Source organism: Vitis vinifera, chromosome 4 (genome assembly GCF_030704535.1).
Source record: "Vitis vinifera cultivar Pinot Noir 40024 chromosome 4, ASM3070453v1".
Taxonomy (NCBI): Eukaryota; Viridiplantae; Streptophyta; class Magnoliopsida; order Vitales; family Vitaceae; genus Vitis; species Vitis vinifera.
Genome location: NC_081808.1, coordinates 6691735 through 6717718, shown reverse-complemented (window position 1 = coordinate 6717718; position 25984 = coordinate 6691735). Strand labels below are relative to the sequence as shown.

Genomic DNA, 25984 nt, shown 5'->3' with positions numbered 1-25984 from the left:
CAAATGATGAAGATCAACATATGTTTAGGAATGGTGAGTCTTTTTTTTTCCTTGAGAAAAAAAAAATCGAACAAAATTCGCAAGTTTAAAAATCGAGCAAGGGTGAAAGACTTCTTGTGGAGAGTTCAAAATGGATTTATCAAATTTTTGTCCTCTTTATATATAAAAGAATATATATGGAGGGTGAATTGTAAGAGAAAATGTTTATGAATAAAGGAAAGTGAATATTTAAATTAGAAACGTTCTTGTTAACATAAGACCTTCCTTTGATGCCAAGTAGAAAAGAAAGGAAAGAAACAAAATAATGTTTGGAAAAAATTGGAAAGAGGTATTTTAAAATTGGAAATTCTTATTAGAATATTTCTTTGAAAAAAAAAGTTTAAAGAAGAATGAAAGGTAACTTCAAGACCTACCTCATACATGTGACAAGGCATGTATGTAACACGTCTTGAAGTGAGAACATTTGTAAATATCAAAATTTTTAGTGACTTAAGTTATCGCTAAATTGGTCTTCAAAATTGTGGTTCCCCAATTCAACAAAATTTTGATTAAATAAGTGATGAGTCACACATACATTTGGCACATGACATGTGTTAAAAAAGTATCACGTACAATGACAAATCAATATATTAGTTCAATAAAATTAAATATATCTTTACATTTAATTTAAAATAATTACATTAACCCCGATGATATTTTTGTTTAATTTTCATACATAAGAAAATGCATTGGATTTTTTCAAGGAGTTTCAAGGAAACCTATTCTTATTTTGGAGAATAAGATTCCTAAGTAGGTGTTACATCTTTTATTGATAGTAAGTTTAAATTACCATTAAACTTACAATACCATATAAAAAAGAAAAATCAAAATAGAGTAAATTCTAGTTTTTATAAAAATAATCCAAATGCATTAATGAATTCTTTTATTTGCTAATACAAAATATGATGTATAATTTTCATGAGAGCTGAGTATTCTTGCCAGTTTGTTGCTTTTCCTTTCCAAAAATAGATAAAATTTAAGGGAGAAGTCCAATAATTTACCTACATAAAAAAAATAAAAAAATGAAAGGTAATGATTGAGATAAATTGAGAAAGCTTTGAGGAGGACTAACAAATAGAAAAAAAAAAAACAAAACAAAAGAAATAAAGTAGGAAAGAAAAAAGAGAAAAGGGGATAAAGATTAATAATTTAGTAAGGACTTGATCATGTTAGGGATATAGGAGATTATTGGAATTAAGGGGACAACATAATCTTGATAGATAATGTAGGGCATGTGTGGCTTCACACTTGATTGCACATGACAGAATCAGCCCTTTTGGGGTCTCAAAAACAGTCACAACTATAAACCATTAATTAATGTTTAGTGTTGTTTTAAATTATTTTATAATTTATATTTGGTTAGTAATTTTAATTTCTTTGTTAATGAGATTCATGATTAAAATATTTTAAATTTATAAATAAAATATTAATATCATGTTATTAAATATATAAAAAAACATTTTATACATACTAAATAATATTATATTAGTATTATTTTATATTGTTTTGTATTTATTTTTTATTTTTTAAATTTAAATTTAATTTTTTTAATCATTTTTTTTTTGTTTTGCTTAATATATGACATAAAAAAAAATGAAAGAAGAGACTAAATTTGTAATCCACGTATCTTAAATTAGAATTCTTATATATGATATAAAAACGATATCAAATATTATATTTAAAATGAAACATGATAAATGATGAAATAACTTAATTTATCATAACTTATTTTATTTCATCATCTATTAGATATGATATATTATCTTGTATCTTACTTGCCTAATGCTATGTTGGATCGATAAAAAATTGCCTAAAATTCTAAAAATTTATTAAATGAAAAAATTTATTCCATAAGTCAAATATAAGCTTGAACAAAAGCTTTATATTATTATTTTTAAATTATAAACTCTTTTAAAAAAATAATTAATCAGCTATAAAAGCTCTTATTGAGTTAAAAAAAGATATTTTGATTTCTCAAAAGTAGATTTAAACAAGGTCATAATACAACCCACAAAAGCTAATTCATCAATAATGAACTAAAAGTTATTATCCCTAATAATAATAATAATAATAATAATAATTTTTTATTATTATTATTATATAATGAGAGAATTTTCCTACTCTTATCACCTCTAGTCCATGACAACATCGTTTGGGGTGGTGGAAAATTTCTTTGGATGTGCCCACCAAGCATACACCAGAAAGAAATTGATTAATTTGCAACCAAAGTCAAAAATGGGCTATACAAATATATTTTTATATGTATATAAATAATGGTAGTGCAACAAATCCCATACAAATATATTTATATGTATATAAATGGTGGTTGGTGTTGGTGTTGGGAGAGAAGTCAATTTTGCTTTACATTTACCACATTCCAATGCTTATCTTATACGAAATTAGTTGGGTGTCATGGACCTACTAAAAGATATTTTTATATTCGAGTTTATATCTTGCTTTACATTTACCACATTCCATTTTTTTTTTATAGAGAATAAAAAACTATTAAAAAATAATAATTTTCCACCGTGATCTTGGTGTCTTTCTAACTAGCTTTTCAAAAAAAATTCAAAATTTTATTCAGTTTTTTTTTTTTTAATTTTTATAAACCCTATTGATTTAAATATTCATTGAAAAGATTTGGCTTCAATGTATCATGATTCAATGCATTATCACCTGACAGGTCATCAAACCCGTAATTTAAATAATAACACCTACGTGTCATGATCATGGGAGAATTATTTTTTCTTTTCCTTTTCTTTTAAGCACTACAGTGAAGCACCTCAAGTAATCCATTATACAAATAATAATAAACTAATTAATTCAATTTTTTAAGTTAATATTATAATGCTCATGACACCAAAGGTCCACGTGGATGGTTGTTGGAAATGCTCTTTTTAAATTAAGGAGGAATAATAATGATTAGGATTAAACTATGATCTGGTCCCATTAAAAAATTTGGTCCTCCTCTCACCTTTTCAATAACTTTTAAATTAAAACTTATTATTATTATTATTATTATTATTCAATTTCCTGGAACAACTTTTTATGATTGCAATTAAAGACCACATAAAATTGAATAATTCCATTAATTTTTAATATAACAATACAAAAATTCAATTTTCTCACAATATTATGAAAAATTGTAGGCCAACCCCTAAATTTAAAACTCATTCATAATTTTTCCCGATAATATTTTGCCAATCACAAAAATTTCTCACAGTCTAATGTTTATGCTATTTTTAGTTGGAAAGAGAAAAATAATAGGATTTATATATATATATATATATATATATATATATATATATATATATATATATATATATATATATATATATTTGATTTTACTGTTAAAAATATGAAATAAAATCAAATATATTAAATTTAATTAAAATGTTATGTATTTTTAAATTTTTAATCTTTAGATAGTAATAAAAATAAGTGAAATAAATTTAAAATAATACATAAAAATAATTTATTAATTTTAAATTTATTTTTACTTTTTTTAAGTTTTTTTCCTTTTATATTATTTATTTTTGTTTTTATATTTTTCTTATAAAAACCATACAAGCTATGTTTAATTTGTTTAATTTGTAGAATATAATAGGATAAGATATATATGTCTCAAAAATACATAAGATGTCATTTCATATTGAATAAAACATACATATCTTAGAATATTAGAGTTTGACTCGTAAAATATGATAAGATATGATATGTACATCTTAAAATATCATATCCTATTGACAAAATATTTTAATGTAACATATCCAATAAAATATCTTATATTATATCATATTTATATTTAATTTATGAAACGAAATTAAAAAATAATATGGAATATATATTATTTTATATATTTAAAATATTTTTTATTTAAAAAAATGAAATGTGTCTTATGTTTAACACCATTCATGATTCAAATATTTGAACTTTACAAATATATATTTTTATTTTATGTTATTTAATATATAAAATAATTTATTTGTCATATATCAATATTATTTTATAAAATATTTTTAAATTTATTTCAAAGTGTTGGTTTCTTAGAATTGAATCTATCCACACTTCTCAAAACTGCGGCTACAATGAAAGGATTGGGCATTGGGCCCTAGTTTCTGACTTTCCTCCATACCCATCGTTTTGCATGATATATTTATTCAAACTCATCAAAACATATACTACACATCTTTATACGATGTCCGACCATAAAGGGTATTTTTATGTAAAAGGAAAGGGATAACTTGGCCTCCAAAAAGTAAAAGTGCTATCTTTGAAACGTGTGGGGCAGGCGTAGAACTAGATCATACTCTCCCATGAAGATTTCCTATTGATTCAAACCCTATCAATATTCAATATGCCATTCCAATATCTAACGGTCCAAGATTTCCTATGGGTCTTATATGTGGCCTTAATTTCTACGAAATAGTAGGTAGGCCAAATGTTAATGGCTTATGTACCTACTTTGGGTCCATATTGGACTTTGGTACACTTTTCTTAAATATGGTGTTTTCTTTGAACCGACCTATAATTTGGAGGAAAGTATCCAGAGTGTACCCCTCCTGTTAATAGTAAATATATGTGTATAGGCCTAATTGGCTTATGTGGTCACTTTGTGTCCACATTAATTGGGTTCACTCTTCCGTAAGATATCTTGAATGATATCAAAAGTATTTTCTTTGGAATAAATCAGCTAGATTGTGTCATGTGATATCCAAATAGGGAAAAAAAATTAGTACATATATGTGTGGGTAAAATAGGCCTTAATTGGCTTATGTGGTTACTTTGTGTCCACGTTAACTGGATTCATTTTTCCGTAATTTGTCTTGAATAAATAATATCGAAAGTATGTTCTTTGGACCAAGCTACAACTTAGAAGAAAACATCTAGATCATGTCATGTGATATCCCATATCAAATAGAGAAAAAAAAACATTTAATGTTATATATATATATGAACTTCTCTTAGCATTATAGATGTGTTTTAAAGTTATGAATGTTTATTTTGATTTAAAATAAACAATATCTATATGATTCGGTGAGAATCATACGGGGACAACAATATTTTCTTGATCTAATTAAGACAAAAATGATTAATAAAGCTTTTTTAACTATTAAATAAATGAATTAAAATATGAAATATTGGATATTAAGATTATTTCAAGTTCTTATTATATCATGCACTACAAAATGTCAATTAAATGCTAGAGAGTTGGTTTTTAATGTTATGTTTGAATTTTAGTATAACTCAAATGTATTTGTACGTAAACATTCATCATCATTCATAAGAATGGTACACCATATTTTTTTTTCTATCTTTTTATTTCTCTCTGTGATATCGAAGCCTTTGAATCCTAAACCCTAGCCCCAACTTGGAGCAAATTTAAGGTACATGGTTTGAGCCACCTCCCATTACCCCTATGGCAAATGGTAGTGACTTTGTCATGCCTATGTATTGTCAATGTTTCATTCCTTGTAGCCTCTAATGCAATATCCTAATTTTAATGTCTCTTTCCCTATAGCCTATAATGCAATATCTTGGTTTTGATACCTTTTTCCTTATAACATCCAATACAATATACTAGTGCCAATGCCTCTTAATATTCAAGAGCTCCAAAGTTTTTTGGTTCAAATTTATTAGAATTTTCTTCTTCTTTGCTTCATACATGTATTGGTTTGGTTTCCTTCGTTTAACATATATTTATTTCTTCCTTATTACTTTCAATTCTATCACTCTCTTTCTCTCTCTCTCTCTAAAAGCTTCCTTAGAGATTTGATTGCATTTTTGCATGTCTTAGGAAAACAAATATGTCATGTTCAATCTACCTTTACTTGAAACTCATCTTATACTTCGCCTTCTACTTTGCCTCCTGTGTTATCTATTACATTAACTTTTGATCCTACTTTTCTTTCAACAAAATTTCTTTCTACAAGTTTCTCAAATATTTTGAAAATCTGACTCAATAAGATCTCATTATTCTTTTCTAATTTTTTTAATCACCAAGTTGAATCCACTCACCATCTGGACCTAGAGAGACCGCCCTCCACAAAAGTTAATGTTATCTTTAATTTAAATATTGATATTTATTTATTTATTATTAGTTTGAATTAAAATATAATATATAGAGCAAAAGTCTTTTATTAGTTTGAATTCAAGTAGTAGATAGAGTTTGAATTTATATATAATTTAAATGTATTTGTATATAACTATTCATCATCATTAGTGAGAATGATATACCATATTTGTTAAAATTGAGATGGAGAGAAGAACAAATCATATTCCTAAAGTACTAAAATCTGGAGTTGAATATTTGTTTCCCATTCAATGGTTGATTTAGAGGAATTTACCTTAATTTGCTCTTATTATTTCTATTCAAAATTTTGATGATTGTTGAATTACCATCTCGTATTTATTTATTTTGGAGTCATTCTTTGACAAAGTTCTGTCATAGTGAGAAATTCTCTTTTCTCCTCTCCTTTCTTCTCTGTGGATGTAGACAAATTATCAAACCACGTTATATCCTTATGTCATCATCTTCTTTCTTTTATATATTTTTAACTTGTTATTCTACTTTCTTTTCTTAATTTTACAATATTTTTCTCAATCTTCTTATTTCTCTATATTGCACCCATCTCTCACAAGCAAAGAAGGATGGTTGAAATGCCGCCATTTTATGTGAAAAATCTTAGTCTTATAATGATTTGTTTTTACATATTACTATTATTTTTTCTTTTCTTTACCCACTTTAAATACAAAGTTTAATACCATCTTTTAAAAAAAATAAAAAAATGAAGGAGTTCCATTACATAAAATATTTAAATAAAAACATAGAAGAGACTTACCAAATATTTTAAATTCATGAATTTTTTTAATGAGAAATGAGAATCAAAATTGAATCCACATGGTAATATTAACAAAAGTTTCTATAAAAAAAAAATCTATACCATTTGGAGCAATTCTAAACTTGTGCCCTATCTTATAAATATCTCTTCTTTCCATTGAAAAGTAAGTTGTCTTTTGTTTTTTTTTTCTTTTAGCCAAATCAAAGTTTTTCGTGACACATGGGTAATTGCTAATTATGTGAAGTATAGTAGTCTTTGGACTCAGAGGAAGTTGATTTGGGTCACTCCCTATCAAACTGGCATCACAGGAAATTTGTACAATAAAATTTTCTAACCTTTTTCTTAAAAAATAATTCGTATTTACCATTTATGCCCATTTTGAACTTTTTATTTATTTATTATTTTTAAAAAGGCACTTAAAAAGTGCTTGTATTGATCTTGCCTTCTAACTTCTAATAGGGGTTTTTTAAAGAAGCTTAGACAAAAAAAAAAAAAAAAAAAAATCCAGTGAAAGAAATAAAAAATCATTTATTAAAATAATTTTTTTTTTGGATCTGGAATCTGTTTTTGCTTACGAGTGCTTTAATTATTATTAAATATAATGAACAGCCCTCGAAGAGATGGGAAGAAGCTTCCTCAGGGGGTGAAAAGTAGATAATTTAAAAAAATTGCATTAAAATAAAATATTTCAAACAAACCCTTGGTCTCGTACAAAGTTTCATCCCTAGCTTTTTTTTAAAGGATAAGCATGATACTTGATTTGCCAACAATAAACAACCATCCTTGTCCCCCATGTTCAAGAAAAAAAAGAAGTAAAAAGATGAAAAATTTTAAATTTATAAATCTAACCTTTCTTGTGTTTTAACTTAAAATGTAAATCATTCTTTTTTATATAAATATCTTTTAATAATTTAACTATTTACACGTAAGTTTTAAAATTTTTACGGGAAAAGAAGAGAGTTTTTTTTTTTTTTTTTGGTTAAAAGGGAGTATTTTTTTTAGGTGGAAAAATATGGAAGATTAGATTTACAAATGCAAAATGATTTCATCGATTTTAATCAAATAACCTAAAAATAAAATCAAAGATGTGTTTATTATAAACTATACGAGCTTTTAAAAATAAATAAAAACTATTTTTTATATTATTGAACAAATTTTAGAGTCCATTTCATACTGATTTTAAAAAATGTTTATATACTTAAATATTTGGTAAAATTTAGGAAATATTTTTGAAAATCTGAAATCATTTATAGTATTAAAAAATAATTCCTAATACTATTTGAAACAAATACTTGATAAATGATTCTTCTCAACACACTTTTATTATAATTTGTCAAACACATCAAAAGCATAGAAACATGTTTGAGAACTAAAAACTGTTTTCTATTTTTAAAAATAAAAAATTGAGTGTTTTAAAAAAATATTTTTTAGTTGTTTTTCATTATTTTTCTTAAGACTATTTTAAAAAATAATCATACGAACATATAAAATGATTAAAAATAAGATATTACATATAAAAATTATTTTTAAAACGTATTTAAAAATATAAAAAATATTTAAAGTTTTCAAACAAACTTTTATTTTACAAAAATGAGAGAACATTTAAAAAAAAAAGACTCAAATTGTTTTCAAAAATTATATTTCAAAATTACTTTTGAAAGCTGTTACCAAACACGCTAAAAATGTTTTTGAAGAAAATCTTTTAATTATTTTATTATTTTTAAAAATAATCATTAAAAATAAAATATTACATATAACATTTACTTCTTAAAAATATAAAAAAACAAGGTAAAATTTTGCATATTTCCAAATAAAGTCTAAATTTTTCCAATTCATTGTAACTTTTTTTTTTCTTTTTATTGAATAGACCTAAAAAAAAAAATTCATGTGTATAATAGATATCAATTATTATCATTTATTATACACATAAATGATATTTGGGGTCATTCATAAAGCAAAATAGGGGTAGAAAATTGAAGCAGCAGGCACTGAGAGGAGGGTGATGGAGTCACTGATGAATTAAATGGCGAAGGAAATGTGGGGGCGATTGGGGTTTAGGCACAAATCACGAGTAGACACACCACCATAGCCAAGAGTCGTTTGCCAATCCAAACCCCCTTAAAAAAATAATCCCGAAATATCTTCTCTCATCACTTATCGAACAAAAGTCTTTTTTTTTTTTTCTCTCTCTCTCTCCGCCGCTGTATTTCTCTCTCTAGTTTCGTCGGCTAGTCGCCCTCTCTCTGTCTTGTTAATTTTCTTGTTTTTCTCTCAGATAACGGGAATACTTTTCTTGGTTTTTGTTATTTCTGAAAAAAAAACCACGCTCAGATTGTACCCCACTTCCGTCCTCAGCGCTCTGATCCGATTTTTCGTATTCACGCCCAATCGGGCAGTTGTAAGCACACTCCTAAACCCTAGTACACCCTGTAATTTTATGCTGATTTTGCCTTAGTTCAATCTTTTCTGTTTCAAAGTTAACTTCTGGGTTTTCTTTTTTCCTTTTCCTTTTTTTTTTTTTGGATTTTAGATTAAATTTTTTTGTATTTTGATGTTACTCTTCTTTGATTCCATCATTATATTTCGATTTAGTATTTGGGTCTGTGCGATTTTTCTTTTAATTGTCTGATTTTTAGGTTCATCGTGTTCATTTCACATAATTTTATTACATGGGTCTGTTTTTTTTTTTTCGTTATATTTCAATTATAATCTGACTCTCGATTTCTTTTTGAAACTATCTGTTGTTGATCTTCATTTTTTTTTTTGTCATAATGATTTGATATTGTTTGAAGTTGGTCTTTAATTTTCTGATTTAAGTTAATTGCCATTGATAACTGTTGATTAGTTTTGAAGATTCTATTCTGAACTTTCGGTAACTAATTCCTGTGTTTTATTGCTTGAAATCTACGTCGATTTTGAGTGGATTTGATCCGATCTAGGATTTGGTAAAAGTTGACTTGATTTGAAGATAATTAGATTGACCTTTGATTGTCAAATGAAGGAAATTTATTCATTGAATCTGATGGTATTTGCTGTTTTTATCTCCAAGAAGATTTAAAACTTTCCAGGACTGAATGGTTCTGTTGGTGGCTTTTGAGCCATTCGGTTTCTGATGATTAAAAGGAAGTGGAAAATCTAATGTTTTTTTTTTTTTTCCCAGCAACCATACGGGGCACTAGCATTTACACAATCTGATGATGCTTCGAGAACTACTTCTCTACTGAGGAGTGTTGTATTTTGCTATCTTCTTTTTTGATAGGTTCTCTTGGATTTTTATTTTTATTTTTATTTTTTTGTGCCTTCATTTTTAGCAAACCTTTTGATGACAAGAGAAAATAGTAGTTATCAATTTGTTTTTTCCTTTTTCATTTTTCTGGGTTGAAATCTTGTTGTGATTGAGAATTTTCTTTATTTACTCATTACTTCTTAATTTGTTTCGGTTTCAGCTAGAGATGGGTATATACCTGAGCACTCCAAAAACTGAGAAGTTATCTGAGGATGGTGAGAATGGCAGGGTTAGATATGGTTTATCATCCATGCAAGGATGGCGCGCAACCATGGAAGATGCTGTGAGTAAACAGTGAAATCTTTGGCCTTTCTAATTTAAAATATGTTGATTGCATTTGGGTTTATCTGATGTATGCATGTCATAGACAAATTGAGTTGGGTTGTGAAAATTAGTATTTATGGTTTGATATATTGAATCGTCATCCATTTTGTATCTTTATCCATCTTGGGAGGAATCAATTATATTGTTGTGTTGTGGCACATTATTCTGATGCTAGTTTTTCCGTTATGGGCCTCACAGCTCTAGTCAGATAAAAATGAAACTAAACTATTTTGAGTGCCTTTGAAGTTGATCTTTTTTCAATAAACGAAGCAATGTTGCTAATAACGGAGAGAACTCAGATAAGACAAAAAATTTGAAATCATTGGAGGAGCCTCTTACGATGCCACACTTTGGCCAATTTGGTTCATCTGTTTTAACAGCATCATTTGAAAACTGTGCTAGCTAATTATTTTAATGGTTAATAATATGGCTAGTATGGTATTTCTTTAGTTTCATCCAATGGAAAATCATCTATTTGATAAGGCTTCCATAGCTATAAAAAAGTGTGATGTGTGGTTATTAGGGGCCTTGTTACCTTGGGCAGATTAATCAATCGAAGAAGCCTTGTTGTTAATGATTCATTGGGCATCAAACCATATTTTTGCTGATGAAGTTGAAAGAACTAGATTATTGGCTGATTTGTTTTGTTGACCTGCTGTTCAGTATGGTTGTTTCGGTTTCTTTACTTCTTGTTTTATTGAATTAATCTGCTTTTTTATGAAGCTTCTTCTTCAAGTATTTCTGTTTGTAATGTTATTTACTGTTTTGTATTAAATATTTGCTTTCACTATATGCACACACACAACATACAAGATAGTACACGAAGGATGAGTTATCCCTTAAAGAGAGGAACAACTATACAATAAGGGAGAGGCAAAAAAGATAGTCACTGTCATCCAATGTTATCAAAGGCAATCACCTAGGTCGCCTAGGCCATCAGGCAGGGTACCTTTTGAAGACCTAGGCAAGGCGACTTGAAAGAGGCAACACCTAAGCAATCGCCTTAGGTGGTTGCCTTTGACCCTGAATTAAGATTAAACATACTTAGATTATAATTTCATTCAATCTAACATTGGATTAAATAAAGTATAAGATAAAATATTATATTATCAATCATAGAGATAATAAGATGGAGGGTTATCAATCTAATCTTGATGGAAGTAATGACAATTTTAATTTCAATAATGACTATGATGATGATGCCTAAAGCTTCTCTAGAATGTTCAATTTCTTATTTTGTTTTCTATTTTGCTTTTTAGATGTTTGAAAAATCAGAATATACATTTAGATAGGATGAATATCTTTAAACAATATGATGTTTTTTATAATATGGGGTATAATATTTAACACTTTCAATAATTATTACTATTTTGTTAATTTTATAAGACATCGTGAGTGATGAAAAATTACTAGTGTTGATTGTTGAAGACAACACTTATATTGGTTGAATATCGAATAGGTAAATATATGTATATTTTTTTATCGCCTTACTATTGTTAGGTTATCACCTTAATATCGCCTTTTGCTTTTGACAACATTGCTGTCATCATGGTATTATTTCTTGTATGGTAAGGATTATGGTTTTTTTCTTGTTTGTGTTTTTCCTTGCGGTTGCTCTTATCTATTGATGAGACCCCATCCCTACTTCCATTCTCATCCAAGTTTTTTGTTTTCTAGCTCTCCTCCTTGAATATTTTTTTGGTCCATTATAACTTGCAATGTTGTGCACCACCATTCATTAATATGGAGCAAGCCTGTTCTTTTAGAAGTTATTTTAAACATTTTTTGGGGGTATTATATCAGTAATTTTTTTTTTTTTTTGAAATTTTCATTTTAACATTTTGTGAAATCCTTCTAAAAACTAACAGTTTTTTTTTCCTTTTCTTTTTCCTTGTATTTTTCTTGCCTTTTTCTTATGTCATGGTATGTATTTCAAAGCTGCATGCAAACCTTGTTCTCATGGACCCTTATGGGTTAGTTTCTTATGTCATGGTATGTATTTCAATGCTACATGCAAACTTTGTACTCATGGACCCTTCTAGGTTAGTTTATAGGGGCTTGTCGTTTTTTTTCTTGTTTTTATTTATTTACCACATTTTTCTTTTTCTTACATTGTGAACAAGGTCTTCTCTCACTTGTTCTTCTTGTCTCTTCTAATAAATTTGTTTTCTAATAAATAAAAAAAAAATTAGTTCAATATTTAATCCTGCTATAATAACATTTCAAGATTTAGTTCAATAAGTAGGGAACTCTATCTAAAAAGATCTTAATACACATGAATTTGGCTTGATCAATGAAATGGTGTGACTCAAGGGCAATGAGTGTATTTGAAATATGTTGGATGAGGTCAATTATGAGAACACATTTGGGAGATACTATCACATGCATTATGATGACACAATTCACATTATCACTATGACCATTGACTAGTCTCCTCCAACCAAATGTTGTAATTGCTCGACAAATTCACAAGGGTCAACCCTTCCAATAAAGCAAGGATATCTCCTTATCTATATGTGTGTGTGTGTGTGTGTGTGTGTGTGTGTGTGTGTGTTGTATGTATGTATTGATTGCTTTGACTAGCCAAAGAGTGAGATCTTGCAAAGTTAAAAACTTTGTATTTTGGGTAATTGGTGTTAGGATTGTGGAGACATGCTTAAGATGGAATGTACATTCTTTCTTCAAAGAGAATCATATCTCCTTGAGTTAATTTATATCATCTGATTGCTAGCATCCAAGATAAATCCTTCAGTAAAGGGAGTGCTGAAACAATCCTCTATTATGTTTGTATAAATGAATATAACATTTTGGATAGCATTATAAAATTATTAAATTAGGTCTTGTAGGAATCTAAGATTCTTATACATCATAAATGGGTTGACAATAAAAGTTGTGTCTCTCCAAGGGCCATTTATAGATATTGAATTTCATCTATTTAGTGGATGCTATTTAATATCTAAAACATGGTGCTTGTTTGGATGTATTTGGTATAATGGGATTTGAATAACATATTCACAATCATTGACTATAATTACCTTATTTATAGGAGTGAATTTTAATTAATTACTCTTGTAATTTCCTTCAATATATGCGCAAAAATCCAATTTTTAATTTTTCTTCCAAGTTCTTTGATTAAGATATGATTAATCAATAAAAGCATAGAACATGCAACCCCACAAAAGGGCATAGGATTTTTGTTGAAAGCCACCTACAAAATCTCTTAGAGACTTACTCTGCTAGTACCTACACCTACTCTCACATCCACGATGCAACATCTCCATATTCCTTAGAGGACTCTTCAACAACTTGAGGGGATGAGATTTTGCAACCACGAACTCAATAAATTGTGATTTTTCTTTGTGAAAGTGTTTGTTAAAGTACAGAGGGTGATAATATAAAGCTTAGGTGCAACAAAGGCAAAATCGCGTGATATGAGGTGTATATATATTGAATTAACCTAATGGACTTGAAAATGATTTAAAAATCTTATTTTATCAAAAAATGGTTTAGGAAACTCAGGAAATCTTGGAAACTAGTGATTCTTGATCAATCCAGTGTTGACCACTTGAGCACTATTTAAGGCCAATTAAAGCACTAGGAGGGCTTGGGCTGTCATTGAGGATGCTTGCGTACTCTTATATAAATTTCCATTTTTCAATTTTCACATACCCAACTTCCTTTTTCCTCTGCTATAATATTCAATTAAAGTTTTTTTATAGATTAATCTGATGTTCGATTTCCATATGAGTACATTCTATATCTTTTATGTCATTATTTCCAATAACTCAAACCTACTTATCTGTGTCATCCTGGATTGATTTCGTTGCAATCTCGAGTCTTCATAAGTAGTGTAGATTACATGAAAGCATGTGGAGTCCTAAATGAGAATGAACAGGACAAAATTCCCAACATAACTAAATAACCTCACAAAAGTATGACCAAGTGGTATCTGCTTCAGCTAAGCCTGTTATGATACCAATATTTGAAGTTCAGTATTTTGATTTATTGTGAAATAACTCAATCTATTGAGAGATGATTTAGTGATCTTGCTCAAGAATTGGAGATGACTCGAACATCTTTGGTTCTTTGATGCTATTTATTGGTGTAAACATCACCTAGAGGTTAGATCTTATCAAGGCATATTTTAAAATTTTCAAAATACTTGTCAAACCAACATGTTACCAAAAAAAAAAAAAAAAACTATTTAACAAGTTACAATTTCAAATATAAAAAAACTGTATTGAATATAAAAATAGGCACGATAGTGTTTTAATATGGGTACTAATATTGGGCAATTAGATCATGATCAAACTCTAAGAAAATTGACTAATTTTATTAAATTTTATTTAATTACATTTTATTTTTAATACAAGTACATAAGGATACGAATTTACTTTTGTTATTTTTAGGATAACATAATTCTTAGAAATTAACAATTTCTTGTGTCGACATCAATCAAAAGGTCATAATTAATTTTTAAAAATTTATAATTAATTAAATTTAACATGAAGCTACGAAATAAAAGAATTTTTAATGTTAAAGACTAGGTTGAATACATATTCTTATCACTCTTTAAACAATGTTAAATGTGATGAAAATTTATTTTATTAAATTTTTTGGATTATTTAATTGTATTTATTTTTTGGTACCTTCTTTATAACTTTATTTTTTATTTTTTAAGCTTCCTTACTATCATATTATGTCTATGGTCTAATACTAATTTGAGATACCAAGACTGATGGTCCTCAAGATCTCCCGAATTGATGACCGATACTATGACTTTGAACCATGCCCTAGACCTCCCTTCTCTTGAGCCTAATTTGTTACTTCTTTATAGAAATTCTTTAAAGAGGTGGTTAAACCCTATTCCTCTTGATTTTTCACATGCAACTTGTATGAAAGTAAAGACAATAAGGGCTTGTTTGGTAACTATTTTCGAAAACAATTTTGAAAAATAGTTTTTGAGAACAATTTTTGAAAAGTGTTCTCTAATTTTTATAGAACAAAAGTCTGTTTGGAAACTTAAAATGTTTTAACCTGTTTTTAATATCTTTAAATATGTTCTAAAAATAATTTTTATATCTAGTGTTTTATTTTTAATTATTCTACATTGTTGTATAATTATTTCTTAAAATAACCCTCAAAAAACAAGTGAAAACAATAGAAAACAACTAAAAGATATTATCTGAAAAATTGAAAATATCTTGTTCTCTATTCTTAAGAACAGAAAACAAAAAATAGTTTTTGGTTGTCAAATGTGCTTTCTGTGTTTTTTGTTCTGGGAAATAGAAAACTGTTCTTAAAAATTGTTCCGAAATAGACCCTAAATGTCTACATGAGCCTTGGCTGGACTTGTGATCATATCCTATGTCATAGGAGGGACACCTTTCTTCTTCCTCTATATCGATCAAACTGAATATGTTTTGATTTATTTGGTTCTATTTTATGATTCATGATGAACATGTAAATCAGTTGTCTTTTTGTTCAAGAGAATATTTTTCTGTGCAGCTTATTTCAATTGTCTCTTGGAGTGTTTAAGATTTGTTTTTACATTTTTATCAGGTTTTTTTCTTCTTTTTATTTATATTTTTTTGGAAGGATATCTTGTCATTTATTGTACTTACTAATTCATTTATACGAATTTGTTGTTCCTGATATAAAAAAAAAGGGAAAAAAGAAAAAGAAAAGTTAGAAAACCAACAAAGGGGATTCTTTGGGTGTCTGTCCAACAAAAGCGTTAAAGCTGATTTACTGTAATAAAAGCTTCTTTATTTGCTTGCCATTATCATATCATATCTCATGACTTTGAACTTGAAGGTAGAGATGTGACTGCAGTGGAAGTCAGGTTTTACAAATGGTCAGTGCATCCACTGGTTTTGCAAAACCAAATGAACTGCTGAGCTTTCTGTTTTGAACTCATCCTTGGGTCATTACAAAACCAAAGTCTCCTTTCTTATTAACTAAATGACACAACTAAAGTCTTGTGCCTATTTAACTTGTGTAGATATTTGATTTCTAATGTAGGTTCTGTGTGTGATTTGTTGCTTAAATTTTTTTTTTCTTTTTTCTATTAAAATATCACACTTATTTTATTTGTGATTGCTTAATAGTGACTGCCAAAAAATTATAATTCCATCAAAATTTATACATTGTCTGTTGTGGGGAAGTGTATTTGATGGATTTTGTTTACAATTTGTGCTCCAGTCTGAACGTCACTGAACTGTTTGTTGAAAATGTGAAGTGTTTACAAAATGGAAGAGAGATGAGGATTCAGTTTGTCAAATCATCTCTCTTCCATTTTGTATAGTCTGAAGGAATTTAAGTGCATTTCAGAGAAATGTAAGATGGGTTATCAACTCAACTGCAATTCCATGTTTTTGTTTCATGCTTACAAATTTGGTATCTTGGCATTGTCTGCCTTTTGGTCATGATCCTCACAAATAAATGTTTAATTTTCAACATTTTGATCTTGGCTTATTGGAATTTGCATGTTAATTTGTGCACTAAATTGAACTTGTTAGTTTATTTATGCATATATATATATATATACTGTTATTTACCATGGTTATTTGTTATTTTAGCATGCTGCATACCCTGATCTGGATGCTTCCACTTCGTTTTTTGGTGTTTATGATGGCCATGGAGGTAAGAAAATGTCTGGTGTTTTTGGTGTTCTTTTGTTCATTCTATATTTAAGTGTTGTACTTTGTGTTACCTTCAATTCATTTATTTATCTTTTCCTTTTAACTTGGATTGATTTAATCAAATTGGATTAGTTTCAGGAATTCAGATGACTTTGCTCACAATAGATCCTATATGCAATTGGATCCAACCAAAAATTTTATTCACTGTACATTTTCTTTTGTGATTTATTTCTTTGTAACAAACACTGAAGCATGTAAATTGGCCATAACTTTTTTCCTCTTTATAGGAATCTGGATTGCCATTATGATACAGATGTATCATGTGTTCATAAAACTTTAATTAATTTAAAAAGTGCTGCAAATGTATGGTGTCTTTCGTTGTTTAAATTTCTTTTTAGTTTATGAATATTTTGTTACTTGAAGTTGTACTAGTCCTGCATATTTTTTCATTCTTTGTTTGCTATAAACTAATCCCTTTTCTTTTCTTTCTGATGATTATGTACAATATATTCTGCATGCTTTAATGCAAATAATTCAGCACTTCGCATCTGGGTGTTTTGGAAGCTGCCTGATCTACTATGAAACTTTTGTTTTTCTTTTCTGATCCTAAAGCAAAGACATGAAATAGTCATGCATTTTTCTTAATATTTGATCATTTTTATGAATACTGAAGTTGGGAACGAAATTTGAAACATTTTCCTTGATACAAACTGGTGGAATATGATGTTAAGAATTATCTAAAATTTGTTCAGTTTGTTCCTATGAAAAAGTTTACACTTTGATGAGTTTGAATGGGACTCAAACTGGAAGATCTAGGTAATGTGGTTGTGATCAAGCATGGGTAATTATATCTTTTATCTTTATTTTTGTTACAATATTGATTTCAAAAAACTCCAGTAGGTGGCATCATGCCCAAGTACAATCAGTATACAAGAAGCACCCAAAAGAAAAAAGAAGGAAACATTAACTGCAAAATGGAGCAGAAATGGGCTCTTAATTCAGAAGCAACCCTTAATGTAAATAAAACAAAAAGAACTATTCTTATAGGATCTTCCATTGGCCACAAAAATAATGATTTCAAGATTGTTTCATTCTTCTTCCAGCCATGGAATTCCACACCCCCCATCAGTCCAGTCCCAACCCCACTTCTAAGGAGAAAATGTATCTTTTTTATTTATTTATTTATTTATTATTATTATTATTGTTTCCTCTTTGATCACTAAGTATTCTATTTGAAGTTAATCCTTTCTTACCATTTAGATTTATATCGTGGTAGGTGGTACTGTCCAGTTTAAGTTTTCATGTTATGGAAAGCATTGGTAGTTAGGATTAGAACATCATCTTGCATATGTTTGAGTAACCATTTTTTGTTAAAATGTTATTAGCGCACTTGCTAACTTTTCTCTCTCTCTCTCTCTCTCTCTCTCTCTCTCTCTATTTATTTATTTTGTGGGGGTGAACTTTGTTTCTTTTCAATTCATTTTTATATTTCATTCTTTTGCCACATCCAATGTCTCATGACACAGTTATTATTTCGTTTAACTATGCCAAATTCATCTGTTATATTGTGGTGGAAGGCCTTTGTCTCAGGAAACACTGTAATAGTTAACTGTATTACAAATCACCAATCCCTTCTGCTCATGATCAAGCTTATGCATGAAGTATAAACATTAGATAGAATTGTCTCTCATAACACTGCATTTAGGTTCTTGCTGCTCACCCAAGCCCTTTAATTTGCAGGTAAGGTAGTTGCAAAGTTTTGTGCCAAGTATCTTCACCAACAGGTGCTCAAGAATGAAGCTTATACAGCTGGAGACTTGGGAACTTCTGTTCAGAAATCCTTTTTCAGGTTTGTTAGTTCTTAGATTATCTTTCCACTATTTTCTATTTTTTAGCAGCTGGTGTGATCATGATCTGGTAATGGTGCTATACTTTAATGGTTTAGGATCATAAAGTGATTGATTATGCACAAGCTCTGCTACCTTTATCCCCCTCTCTCTGATGACAAGCACTTCTGATTTTAGTTTATGTGGTTCTGACTTTCACCAAAAAAAAATGTGTTACTCTTGATGTAGAATGGATGAGATGATGCGGGGACAGAGAGGGTGGAGGGAATTAGCTGTTCTAGGAGATAAAATAAACAAATTCACTGGCATGATAGAAGGTTTGATTTGGTCTCCAAGGAGCAGCAGCGATGGTAATGACCATGTTGATGATTGGGCATTTGAGGAGGTAGTTTCTTACACTATTGGCAACTGTAAAAAAAATATTAAGCATTGGCATACAAGCTTTTTACTCTAGCATTGGCATACATTTGATTCAAAATTCTTTGTGACAATTTATGGAGGTTTAAAGAAGTTCCTTTTAGAAAAACATTTCATCTAATGTTCAACATTCATCAATTTGAATTTTATTTGGTTAAAATTACTTTAATCATGTGGAAATTTTTGGTAGAAATCCAAACTGATTTCAAATGCATGCTACATTGCTCTGTTGTTCAAATAGAGGAATATTTCTTTGCTTCATCTTCATTAAGATTTGTGTTATATATGTAGTGTTAAGAGTTCATATTTTTTATACTTGATTTTAACAACAGAATTACACTTCTTAATTGAGGGTAGCTGAATTTTATGAATTGATGTTTTGGATAAAATTCACAAAATTTTATGAATTTTATGAGTTGTGCAATATTTTGTTTGATTTGCCATTGAGGCCTGATCAAGTGGCAAGGGTTTGGGTGGGGTATGGGGTGTGGGAGGTTTCTGATTGAGTCCCAACCAAAAAAAAATATTAACCGTCAAAAAAAATTATTTTTGTTTGATTCATTAGCATTTGCTTTATGAAAGATAGTTACTTTAAGCATATTATTCTTTGTTTGAATTTCTTGAAGTGTATGCTGTGGATTTGGTCATGTTATTATGATGAGTTATTATGATGAGTTATTATGATGAGTACTTCCCATGGTTACTGGGAAGCATGTATTCATAGGTTAGCTGAACTCTTTGATGAGTGAATAAATTTGATGTTGAGGCTACTTGAAAATTTAAAACTGTGCTATGAGGATTCATGGTGATATTTCTTCTATTTATGTATTTTCCTTCTAGATTGTATTCTATAATTGAGAAACTGCAATAGAAAAGAGTTTATAAGAAAGATACTTATAGCCTCATTGGTGTGACTGTTCTGTGGATTTTGATACATATTTTGATTGGAATCCTATCTGCCCTTGTCAGAATTAGTTGGGAAGCAGAGGCCAGCTTCAAGAGTTATAATGTTTTTTATTGTAAACAAAGAATCTAGGGTACATTGCAGGGTATGCCATTTATATCAGCAAATAGAATGTGGCTTCTGTGGAATTCTGTAATTCATGTTTGGAATTGTCTATCCCATATCCTCTAGGTGATGCTATATACGGAAAGAGTTGTTTGATGAGTTTTATTTTATCTGTTTCTTTTATTATTCTATGATTTACTTGTTACTCTATAACTATTGTAACCAGGGCCCTCATTCTGATTTCGCTGGACCAACTTCTGGGAGTACAGCCTGTGTCGCAATTATTAGAAATAACCAACTTGTTGTTGCTAATGCTGGTGATTCTCGTTGTGTAATTTCTAGGAAGGGTCAGGTAAGTGACAGGAAATTTTTGAGAGACTTCTTTAAACATGTTTTACTTGCCCAACTGTGAGAAGGCAACTTTTTTTTTTTTTTTTTTTCTTTTGGTTCTTGAAAAGACAGTTGACACAAAACCAAATGACTTCTGCACCATAGGCAGTTAAAGATGTAACCAAACTTTTGATTAGTGATGAATGGACAGGCTCTGGCATTCAGAATTTTTTAGCATAAAAAACATAGAATTTATTTTTATTTTTTATTATCATTTTCATTTTTATGATAGATTCTCTATAAAATATGCATTTTGTAGTTAATTTGATTTTTTTTTTTTGTGTGTGTGTGTGTGTAATGCAGGCTTACAATCTATCTAGAGACCACAAACCTGATCTCGAGGTCGAGAAAGAGCGAATTTTAAAAGCTGGTGGTTTTATCCATGCAGGCCGAGTCAATGGAAGTTTAAATCTTGCAAGAGCCATAGGTGCTTGCCTGTTTGACACTTCTAAATTTCTAATGAACTACTTATTTTTCCTTCTTTTGTTTGTCTGTTCTTTTAATTTTCTTTTTCTTTTTTCTTTTTTGGTTATTCGTTTGGTATTTTGTTCTGGGGTTTATAGACTCCCAGCCCATTCTGTAGGCTGCAAGAAAAACCCAAGGTGCAGTGGCAGCTAGCTCCATAAGCTCAGGGCCATTGCTATCCATTCCCAAGTTAAACAGAATTTACACATGCACAAGAGAGGTTGTTTAGTTTTCATGTCACAGGCCAAGTTTTCTATTTATTGTAGGTGATATGGAATTCAAGCAGAACAAATTTTTGCCTCCTGAAAAGCAAATTGTAACCGCCAATCCAGATATAAACACTGTATGTATCTTCTGCCTTGTGCAATAGTTACAATATGATAAAATTGCTATTCAGTATGTATACTACAAGTATCTTTCTTCCTTGCAATAATTGATACAGGAAAAGTTTACCGTACAATGTATACTTTGATTATGTCCATGGTCAAAGAAGAAGCAAGTTTAATGTTATTTTTCTCTCATAATTGTAGAAATAACATTGATGAAGAGTTCAACCATAGAAAAGGTGAGAGAAAAAGTAGAAATAACTTTGATGAAAGGTTTAACTATGGTTCCCAAAAGATTAAGAAAACTAGACATTTTCAATGAAACTTATAACACAAATGTACTCTCATTTCAAATTCTTATGAGAAAGGAATCATGTATAAGCATGACAACCATTGGTAGAATTGCTTTGTGTCACATAGTTTGAGTGGGAGTCTGAGAAAATGAAATGGGTTTGAAGCAAAAATAGAAGATTTTCAAAAGGGAGGTGTTGTCCAAATTCTTTAACTTGGTCTATATTTTGATCAAATGTCTAGCATATGCTCTTATTTTGAATGGAACATGAATGCTTGTGCATGTGAGCTTAGGCAAAAGGAAAGGGAGAAGATCTACGAAGAGGGGTTTAAATTGTCTATGTATTGTTTGTGTGTGAAGCCTCAAGAAAATGGGAGGAAGAAGCACATGCTCTTTTTATTGCATTTTGATCTATATCTAAAGTTTATTACATCTATTTTGTATTTCCTTCATGGTTGTTAGGTCATGGCCTTGTTTGTGGCTGCTCTTTTCCTTTATTTGTTCCTATGGGGTACCTCTTATACCCATGTACTCTGGGGTTTGCCCCCTTCAGTTACCTTTATGTATATTTTTTTTCCTATTAAAACAATAGATGTTGGATCTTGAACACTTATGCGTGTGGTGGCACTTCATACTAATGTCATCAAATCTTCACCTAATTCTTTTTCTTTCTACTTTTTCTGATGTTTATTCATTTTCTAAATTTAGGTTGAACTTTGCGATGATGATGATTTTATCGTACTGGCATGTGATGGCATATGGTATGCATCTTATACTTTTTTCTTTGTCAATTCAATATAGAATCTCACTGTAAAATTGCATTGATAGTTAAATGCATTACATTAGTTTTATCAAAGGATGAATTTACCTGCATCCTAATTATCAGTATGAAATTAGTTTTGGTTTGCCTCACTTCAACAGAAAATGAATCTAAGGTAATGGTAATGGAGGTTTATATTGATGTGGCTATAATATTGTCATCCTATGTTGTGAAAATATTTGCATTCTTGTTCTCTTTTTATAAGGGGAGTATTTGCATTATTATGAAAGAGATAAATTGTTCATGGCTGAATGTTTAACAAAAAATGACACCCAAGGAAGGATAAAATATCAATGAAGAAGTCAGTTGCTTCATTTTGTTACTTTTTTACAAGTACACCGACACAGTCATGGACATTCATATGAAGATCAGTGCATGTTCTACTAGTATACACTCTAGGTCATTCTGGTTGTAAGAGAACTATAAGTAAGGGCATCTTTTTTATTTTTATTTTTAAAGGTTTAGTATCCGTTTGGATGCATTTCCTGTTTTTTATTTTAAAAAACAGAAAATGGTTGTAACTTGAAAAAGTATTGGTTTTTAAAAATTGTTTAAAAATTTTGAAGTGTTAAAAAGTATGTCTACACTTTTTGTATAGAAGTTATTGTTACTCTCTATTTTTAATAACAAAAAACAGGTTAGTGTATTCAAACAAGACCTTAATTTTTTTAATTTTTTTTCTTTTTTTTTTTCTTTGATGAAGAGAATATTGAATTTGGTTTATAACGAAGTATTGAATGTCTTGTGTATTTTGAGGCTCCTTGAGCCATTTTCTATATTTCCTTTTGCATAAGGTTATGAGCAACCTTAGTGAAAACACTATGATTTCATTTGGTTTGCGGAATGGAGTGCTGATTCCAGTTCTGTGCATAAAGTACCACTTTTGGAATTTTAATGGGTTTGCTACACCAAAAATATGATAAGTACTCACCTAGATTTTGAGGTTTAAGGCAATTTCTATGTGCCTTAGTCATTGGTTTCTTGTGTTGTGATATAGTCAGTCCATCACTTAGGGGGTGTTTGGTAAAACTTAATACTTAATAACTTAAGTTACAAGTTGGTTTACCAAACACCCACTTAGTTGGGATTATTGTACATGTATCTGAGTTATTTATTTTTGTGAATACCTTGTTGCATTTCCAAATCTTACATAATTTGTGCTGTTTTGGTTAGTTCAATTATTCTTGTCAGTCATATGACTCACAATTTCTCCTGCTCATCTTGGTGAGCGCATGCCTGAAATGCTCAATTTTGTTTGATCAGAACTGCTGGGACACTCCTTGCTAGGGTTTCTCCTACAAACATATATGATCAATACATATCTCCTGTTCATTATTGTAACTTGGTGAAGTTGGATTCAGTCCTTTTAATTTATGATAATTGAAACTCTGCTCCTTCTGTAAATATTTTCCAGGGATTGCATGTCAAGCCAGCAACTAGTAGATTTTATACAGGAGCAACTGATCTTGGTAAGTTAATTTCATCTTTAGAACTTCTGCTTTTCAAGTGTAATTAGAAAAACAACTGACTAAGTTTGTTTTCTTTGTTTATAATGTTAAAAAGCAGGAGCAAGAAAAATGTTTGATAACTGTTGTTTTTTTTTTTTATTAGAAACAAGAGAAGTATATATTTGTATTAACAAAAGCATGAGAAGGATGAGGAGCCTTGTCTGCTATTACAAAAAAACCCGATCATAATATGATTCTACTATACAAGGAATCTATGCAAAAGGTTTTTACTACAAACGCAACTCCTCTCAGGGATGTCCAAACCTTTTTGATTTACAAACCGAAAGCCAGTTGAGTTGGATGACATTGAGAAGAATACCTTTAAAAGCCTCGGTTTACAAGGCCTAGAAAGAGGAATAGAAGTAAAGTAAATCCCACAACCCCTCTATCATCCTCCACTTATCTTAAAAAATACTGGCATTTATTTCCCGCCACGCATGCCAAAATAATGTGTGACAAGCTATTTGCCAAAAGGTCTTGCCTCTAATTGATACCAAACAATGAAAATTATGCAGGAAAGCAAGCTTTCTGCAGTATGTGAACGAGTACTTGATAGGTGTTTAGCTCCATCAACAGCTGGTGGTGAAGGGTGTGACAACATGACCATGATCTTGGTGCAATTCAAGAAGCCCATCACGGCCACTCCATCAGGGGAGCAATCTTCATCATGTAACCAAGCTGATACTGAACCGAAACCAACAGAGTAAGTCATCCATCTTGCGTAGATGGGTGAATTTCATTCGTATTTAAGATCCACCCTCACACACGCTTGTTAGAATTCTGGAAGATTTCAATTCTCAGATTGTCTGTAATTGTAGATTGTTTAGCACTACAATGAATGAAGAAACACTTGAAAAAAAAAAAAATAATGTATGTTTGTTTCTTTTTGTTTGGTGTATGTTCATAGGTTTGAATTTATTATCACTATAATAACATGTACAGGTGATTTTTAATTACGATTTTTCAGAAAATCATCGAGGTTAAATGGGTAATTTTGTGATTAATTATGTTATATATGGCTCGAAATGTTGATAAATTTTGGTTAGTTATGCACCTTCTGCTTTTACCATGAGGATTTAAAAATCAGGAGTAGGAGTTATTAAAATAAAAGGTGTGTTCCATTACTCCTTTTTAGAAGTTGACTCAAAAATGACATGATCACAAATAGTATCATATCTAATGACACGACAATCTTATAGGGAATTACAAATAGTATCATAATTGATCTTGAATGCTTCTTTGGGAGCTTGTGAATTTGATCCTGCAATCTAATGGTTGATACGACATGAGGTTGAGGGGAAGAAGTTCTTGATTGGGTGATTGTAACTAACATCGACTATGATGCTATACATGTAGTGGGTTTGATCTCCTAATGGCAAAATCCATCTATTTGATCTTATGAGCGATAGTAGATGTGTGATATAAGGGGGTGGGTGATACAATATGGTAACTATATATATATATTTGATTTTAACTTTCTCCTGATTTGAAACATTTCTCATGAAACATGGAAGAAGACCCAGATTTTTTTGGTGAATATGATGGGGAAAATATTAAACAACCTATATTATTTAATTATGAATACAATTATTTTTAAAATATTCTTAAGGATTTGCAAAATGCAAATCATAGTGAAAGCATATTAAAATTCTGTTTGGAAGTGATCTTTTTAGTTTGTAGCACTTTTATTGATGGCAATTTCATTAAAACCATTTTTAAGGAGAATCATTTAGTATTTAGATATAAATAAAATAATAGCTTTAACAATGTCTTTG

At 29.5% G+C, this 25984-nt stretch overlaps 1 protein-coding gene across 5 annotated transcripts; it reads left to right on the top strand.

Moving 5' to 3' along the window:
* The first annotated feature begins 8798 nt into the window (after positions 1 to 8798).
* LOC100261065 (probable protein phosphatase 2C 60) lies at positions 8799 to 25096 on the top strand. 5 transcript variants are annotated; one of them, XM_010650456.3, is made up of 12 exons: positions 8799 to 9279; positions 10042 to 10140; positions 10328 to 10450; positions 17073 to 17136; positions 18876 to 18984; positions 19211 to 19367; positions 20635 to 20760; positions 21102 to 21225; positions 21530 to 21606; positions 22590 to 22642; positions 24116 to 24170; positions 24725 to 25096. In XM_010650456.3, exons 3-12 carry the CDS (start codon positions 10334 to 10336, stop codon positions 24914 to 24916), a joined length of 1074 nt encoding a protein of 357 aa, XP_010648758.1. In that variant the 5' UTR covers positions 8799 to 9279; positions 10042 to 10140; positions 10328 to 10333; the 3' UTR covers positions 24917 to 25096. The 5 variants fall into 5 exon arrangements, with proteins under 5 accessions (XP_010648758.1, XP_002285549.1, XP_059592269.1 ...); XM_059736287.1 differs by lacking the exon at positions 8799 to 9279 and adding an exon at positions 9408 to 9480; XM_002285513.5 differs by lacking the exon at positions 10042 to 10140 and having other exon boundaries at positions 8801 to 9279.
* Positions 25097 to 25984: the final 888 nt, after the last annotated feature.

Bases quoted from the DNA above. Each gene is read 5' to 3' on its own strand.
- LOC100261065 (XM_010650456.3), top strand. From the start codon at position 10,334: ATGGGTATATACCTGAGCACTCCAAAAACTGAGAAGTTATCTGAGGAT. The intron at 19,368-20,634 runs GTAGTTTCTTAC...TATTGTAACCAG, and splicing joins ATGATTGGGCATTTGAGGAG to GGCCCTCATTCTGATTTCGC. The intron at 21,226-21,529 runs GTGCTTGCCTGT...TATTTATTGTAG, and splicing joins AAATCTTGCAAGAGCCATAG to GTGATATGGAATTCAAGCAG.